The sequence below is a fragment of the Rattus rattus genome, chromosome 4 (genome assembly GCF_011064425.1).
Source record: "Rattus rattus isolate New Zealand chromosome 4, Rrattus_CSIRO_v1, whole genome shotgun sequence".
NCBI lineage: Eukaryota > Metazoa > Chordata > Mammalia > Rodentia > Muridae > Rattus > Rattus rattus.
Window position 1 is genome coordinate 83,358,886 of NC_046157.1, and position 6,000 is coordinate 83,364,885.

General features: G+C 51.5%; 2 protein-coding genes across 2 annotated transcripts in view; one reads left to right on the forward strand and one right to left on the reverse strand.

Moving 5' to 3' along the window:
- Positions 1-621, forward strand: part of Cul9 (cullin 9) — a 39,974-nt gene extending 39,353 nt beyond the window's left edge. The window contains exons 39-40 of the mRNA XM_032900625.1: positions 141-214; positions 289-621. Of these exons, the coding sequence (XP_032756516.1) occupies positions 141-214; positions 289-493 (279 nt within the window). The 3' untranslated portion in view covers positions 494-621. The remainder of the gene's footprint in view (positions 1-140; positions 215-288) is intronic.
- A 1,636-nt stretch (positions 622-2,257) lies between these two features.
- On the reverse strand, positions 2,258-5,327 carry Dnph1 (2'-deoxynucleoside 5'-phosphate N-hydrolase 1). Its single transcript, XM_032899439.1, has 4 exons — positions 5,127-5,327; positions 3,274-3,342; positions 2,809-2,919; positions 2,258-2,674 (listed from the first exon to the last, which is right to left on the reverse strand). The coding sequence occupies exons 1-4, from the start codon at positions 5,287-5,289 to the stop codon at positions 2,526-2,528; spliced, it is 492 nt and encodes a 163-aa protein (XP_032755330.1). The 5' UTR covers positions 5,290-5,327; the 3' UTR covers positions 2,258-2,525.
- Between the last annotated feature and the right edge of the window lie 673 nt (positions 5,328-6,000).

Consider the following 6,000-nt stretch of genomic DNA (forward strand, 5'->3'; position numbering starts at 1 on the left):
GGCTGCTAAAGACTCCCAGGTCAAATGGCACACCGGCCAGATGGTCTGGCTCTCAGGAATCATCAGGGGGAAGGATGCTAGGCCCGGGGCCTGGTAGCCTCTGCTCTTCTGCTCCTCAGACCCTCCTGTCTCCTTGTCAGGACTTCCGGGTTGGGCTGCAGAGTCCCTCAGTAGAGACCCGGGAGGTGAAAGGGTCCAACGTGCCCAGTGACCAGTGAGTAGGCTGGGCAGAGCCTGGGGAGGGAGCAGGAACGCAGGCTTGAAGCTGAGTGTGGTGGCTCTCCCTAGGCCCCAGGGCTCCTCAGGACTGGAAGTGGAAGACGAGGAGGAGGAAGAGGAAGAAGAGGAGGAGGAGGATGTACCTGAGTGGCAGCACGAGTTTGATGAGGAACTAGACAATGACAGCTTCTCCTACGATGAGGAGTCTGAGAACCTGGACCGAGAGACCTTCTTCTTTGGTGATGAAGATGACGATGATGAGTCCTATGACTGAGGGGGAGGGGCAGGAAACACCTGGAGCTGCCGGGGCAGCAGGGCCACGGGGCTGTCATGTGAGAGGGGAACCCCAGTGTCTGAAGCACCTTCTGTTTACTGAATAAACCTCTTTTTTCACACACTTCACAGGCGGAGCACCCCCACCCCCACATTTCCCCAGAACACTCTCATTCTTCAAAACATAAGATTAGGGGTTGGGGATTTAGCTCAGTGGTAGAGCGCTTGCCTAGCAAGCGCAAGGCCCTGGGTTCAGTACTTAGCTCCGAAAAAAAGAAAAAAACAACAAAAAAACAAAAACAAAGACATAAGATTACATGTGCATGCGTGCGTGCGTGTGAATGGAGGTCAGAACAGCATGCAGGAGTAGGTGCCTGGCATTGAACCCGGGTCTTTAGGCTCCATGTGAAGCACCTACACTCTGAGCCAGCTCACCAGCCCTCCTCCATCTTTACTGTTTTCTTTAGACATCCAGACTTTCTGTCCTCAGAAAAAGCCAAAGAGGACTCACTTGACCTAAGTCATAATGGGACGCAGAGATGAAAACAGAGCTCACCCAGCAGCTGGCCTCCTCCATACTTAAGTGCTCCCCAGGGGCAGGGCGTGACACAGTGCCTTCCCTTGGGGACCTTCTTTAGTAGGTCCTTTAAAGCAGGGCCCTTCCACTTCTACAGTGAAGTGGGATGGAGAAGCCAGGACCTGTCCCAGCACTACCAGTATAGAGCTTTTTTTGTTTTTGTTTTGGGGTCTCTCTACATACGTCTGACTGTCCTGGAACTCACTATATATAGACCACAGTGGCCTTGAACTCAGAAATCCACCTGCCTTTGTGTGGAGGTTTGAATAGGCTCAGCCCAGGGAGTCCCACTATGGGGAGGTGTGGCCTTGTTGGAGTGGGTGCAGCCTGGCTGGAGGAAGTGTGTCGCTGTGGGGGCCGGCTTTGAGACCCTCCTCCTAGCTGCCTGGAAACAGTCTGCTCCTGGCTTCCTCTCCATGAAGATGTAGAACTCTCAGCAACAAAGTCTTCCATATTCCTGCTAGGATGGCCCATTAAACCCCACTGCATCCCACTGCTTCCCGGAGGCCCAAAACCTACATTCCTCCAAGCAGAAGCATGGTCAGACCTAACTCAGTGATACCGCAGTCCCTGGAACCAACTTCTGTCTTAGTTAGCGTAGGTGTAAACAGGCACCATGACCAAGGTAACTCTTACAAGGATAACATTTGATTGAGGCTGGCTTACAGGTTCAGAGGTTCAGTCCATTATCAAGGCAGGAGCATGGCAGCATCCAGGCAGGCATGGTGTAGGCAGAGCTGAGAGTTCTACATCTTCATCTGAAGGCTGTTAGCAGGGGCTGGAGAGATGGCTCAGTGGTTAAGAACACTGACTGCTCTTCCAGAGGTCCTGAGTTCAATTCCCAGCAACCACATGGTGGCTCACAACCATCTCTAATGGGGGTCAGATGCCCTCTTCTGGTGTGTCTGAAGACAGCAACAGTGTACTCACATACATAAAATAAATAAATCTTAAAAAAAAAAAAAAAAAAAAAAGGCTACTGGCTTTCAGGCAACCAGGAGTAGGGTCTTAAAGCCAACACCCACAGTGACAAACCTTCTCCAATAAGGCCACACCTTCTAATAGTCCATTCTGGGCCAAGCATATTTAAACCATCAAACTGTGCTTCCCGAGGCTGTGCCACCATACCCAGTTAAATGGACCTTTACTTCCTACTAAGGCTGATGCAGGAATGAGTCCAGAGAAACATCAGGGGTTAGCATTTAATAAAGTAGGGTCAGGGCCAAAGAGAAGGCTCAGCAGTTAAGAGCACCACGTGTCACTCATGCAGAGGACGTGGGCTCAGTTTCCAGCACGCACATGGAGGCCCACAGCCATCTCTAATGCCAGTTCCAGAGAATGGTACCCTCCTCTGACCTCTGGGCACCAGGATGAATGTGGTTACATACATACAGCAGTTAAAGTATACGTAAAAAAAAAAATAAATCTTAATTTTCTTTTTAATACAGTAGGGTGGTCAGGCACTTGGGTGACTGGAGGAAGCCGTCTTCTGAGGAAGATATGCCTCAAAGTACCGATCGAGCATGGTCTCCACTTCTCCCTCTGCGTAGTCCCATACCTGGAACCTCGAGCCATCTGCTGCTCCGCGGATCATGGCGGAAAGCACTGGGAAGGGGGAAATGTGAAACTGACTCCCTTCCACGCTTCCCACTCTGCTCCCTGCCCCAGCCCACTGGGAAAGGAAGAGATGGGAATGGGGTCCCCAGTAAGGAGTAAGCCACCCCGGCTGGAGCACTCACCTCGGCCAGACTGTGGTCGAAACAGGCACAGAATTGGCTTCCCAAGAGCTACTGCCCGGCCCAGTTCATAGCCAACACCCAAGGATGGCTGTGTCACTTCCGCCACTACCACTGGAAAGAAAGAAAAATGAGAACCAATACCTGGGACTTTTTTTAAAAATAATTTTTAAAGATTTATTTATTTATTACATATGAGTACACTGTAGCTGTCTTCAGACACACCAGAAGAGGGTATCAGATCTCATTACAGATGGTTGTGAGCCACCACATGGTTGCTGGGATTTGAACTCAGGACCTCTGGAAGAGCAGTCAGTGCTCTTAACCACTGAGCCATCTCTCCAGCCTAATACCTGGGACTTTTAAGGACAGGAAGATAGCGTATCTGTGGTGGGGACATTAAGGCCAGGGACGCCCCAGGAATTGACATCACAGAGGAGCCCACATGCAGGAGGGACGACTACTCACCATCTGCTTGCTGCAGCCAGTTCAGGTCCTGCTCATGGATGAACTGGTCACCCCCAGCAGCCTCTTCCCCTGTGGTTGAGGGAAGGCTGGTCAAGGATGTTCCCTGCCGAAATTCAGTACCCAGTAACTTCTACGACCTTGCCGCTTTTCTATCTACCCTGCTCAGGGAGGGGTAGAGAGAGGGAACCCGTGCTCTAGCTTTAAAGGCCAGTCCAGGAGTCTGTCAAAGGGGCGAGGAACGAAACAGCCACACGGAAAATGCAACCCTGTGCAGGGTGGCACGTGTGGGTGGGACTGTGTAAGTGTGGGGGGCAGGTCCGACTCACTCGGAATCCAAGAGACATCACTGGGGTCAGAAGGCCAGCATCATCTCAGGATGGTACGGCTCTGCCGGTGGCGGAGCAGAACCACACTGTCTAAAAGTTCTTTTGCAAGTCTGAGGATGGTGGCACACACCTATAATCCCAGCCCTGGAAGCAGAGACTGGGGGAATCTCTGAGTTCCAACACAGCCTGGTCTACGCTGTAAATAGCATGATGGCCAGGGATATGTAGAGAGACCCTGTCTCAAAAAAAAAAAACTAACAAGTCGAGTGTAGTGGCAGGTGCCTATAATTCTAGCACTTGGGGGGTAGAGGCAGGAGGATGGGGAGCTCAAGGCCGTCCTCTGCTACACAGCAAGTCTGAGGTCAATAAGGGTTACATGACAGCCCTGTTGCCAAAAAACGGAAAAAAAAAAAAAAAAAAAAGTAGGGGAGAAAAACCAGATTCAAAGGTTTTCCTCAGGCTATCATACTCAGTAGTCTTTGTCTCATTTTTCTTTGAGACAGGATCTAACTCTTGGGGTTTAAATCTCGGCTCGAGTCCAGACAGAACACACCAAACCAACATGGTTCCCCGTGGAGAGGTTTAATGAGAGAAGAGTACAAGAGGGGAGAAGTAAAGGAAACCGGCCATGAGCACGTGGGGTGAAGTGGGGGAGGGGACTGAGGAGAGAAGGGAGGAAGGGGATGAAAGTGTGAGAGCAGAGAAGAGAATGAGGGGGCAAGCAGCCCCTTATATAGTGTCAGGCACAGCTGGCTGTCGCTAGGCAACTGTGGGGCGGAGCATACCTGGCTGTTGCTAGGTAGCTGTGGAGGTGGAGCTTAAACAGAATACCAACACTAACTCTGTAGCCCAGGTTAGCCTGGAACTCATCCTCCCTCGGCCTCCAGAGTGCTGGTATTTGGTGCTGAAGGTTGAGGACTATCAAGCAAACGCACCATGAACCAGCCAAGCGTGAGCACGAACAGGTCCTTTCCGATCCCCGAGAGCATTTTTGTCTGGTGATTCTTTGCCTTTTAAAAGATTCTCTCGGAATTGCATTAGAGTCCACAGCGTCTATTCTTGCATGGGGCAAGGGAGAACTACTTAAAAGTGTTTGGAGCAGAAGTACAAGAGTTTCTAGGTACAATTTAGGAGTGCTAAGTCCAAATGAGTTCATCAAAGCCTTGCTAGCCCAATGCTGGGTCTGGGCTCTCACTCGCTTCCAGTGCGCTGGATAGGGACACTTGACCTGCACATGCTTGGGGCGTGCACATGCAGAAGAGGCATAAGCCAGGACCTTCCTCGCGGTCCCCTAACCTACAGGTCCTAGTCCGCTGGCCCCCTAGTCTACAGGTCTAGCCTGCGGGGCCCCTAGTTTGCAGGTCCCCTGTACTGCGGGTTCCCTAGGTTTCATGTGTACTAGCCAGCGGATCTCCTAGCCAGTGGGTCTCCTAGTCGGCAAGTCCCTAGTCAGTCAGTCCCCTCAGCCTACAGACAGACCCTCCAGCAGGTCCCAAGCCTGTGAGTCTCCAGCCCGCGCTGCCTCACCAAGCGGCTCCAACTCAGCATCAGCCACGTGCTCAGTGAGCACCTTCCCATAGCGCCGCAGCCGCGACACGATCCGCGCATACAGTGCTTGGTCCTCGCGCCCGCCGCGGATGCTCCCGCAGAAGTACACGGAGTATGGAGCCTGCTCCCCGGCTGCCGCCATCGCCGCGTGCGCGCGCGCAACCGCCGCCGCCAGGGAGCGCTGCCGCTACCACGTGATCTGGAAAGCGACTCCCGCCGGAAAAGGGGATCTTTTGCTAGCTCGCTCTTCCCGGATAGGCTCTTCCTGAGCCAACCCGCCCATTAGTTCTGACTCCTCCCCGTGACCTGCCCTCCCCAGCTCCTAGCTGTTCAAGGAGTTCTGTACTGACCTCAGTGCTCTTGAGCTATGTACGGGATCTATGGGCAACTGTGATTGGTTCTCATTAATCTTTCCAAAATTAAAAAAAAAAAAAAATCGTTAACGGGGTTGGGGATTTAGCTCAGTGGTAGAGCGCTTGCCTAGCAAGGGCAAGGCCCTGGGTTCGGTCCCCAGCTCTGAAAAAAAGAAAAGAAAAAAAAAATCGTTAATTTATTTTTAAAGCATTTTATTATGCATACATGTATGTAGTGTATTTTAATCAAATCTACCCCAATCTCTCCCCTCCAGTCCCTCTTCTATTCCCTACACCAACTTCATGTTTTTATTTATTACTTTATTATTTTATGTGTATAGGTGTTTTGCCTACATGTATGTCTGTGCACCATGTGCATGCCTGGTGCCCCAGGAGTTACAGACATGGCGAGCCATCATTCAGGTGCTGACTGACAATCAAACCTGAGTCCTCTGGGAGAGTGGCCAATGCTGTTAACCACTGAGCCATCTCTCCAACTT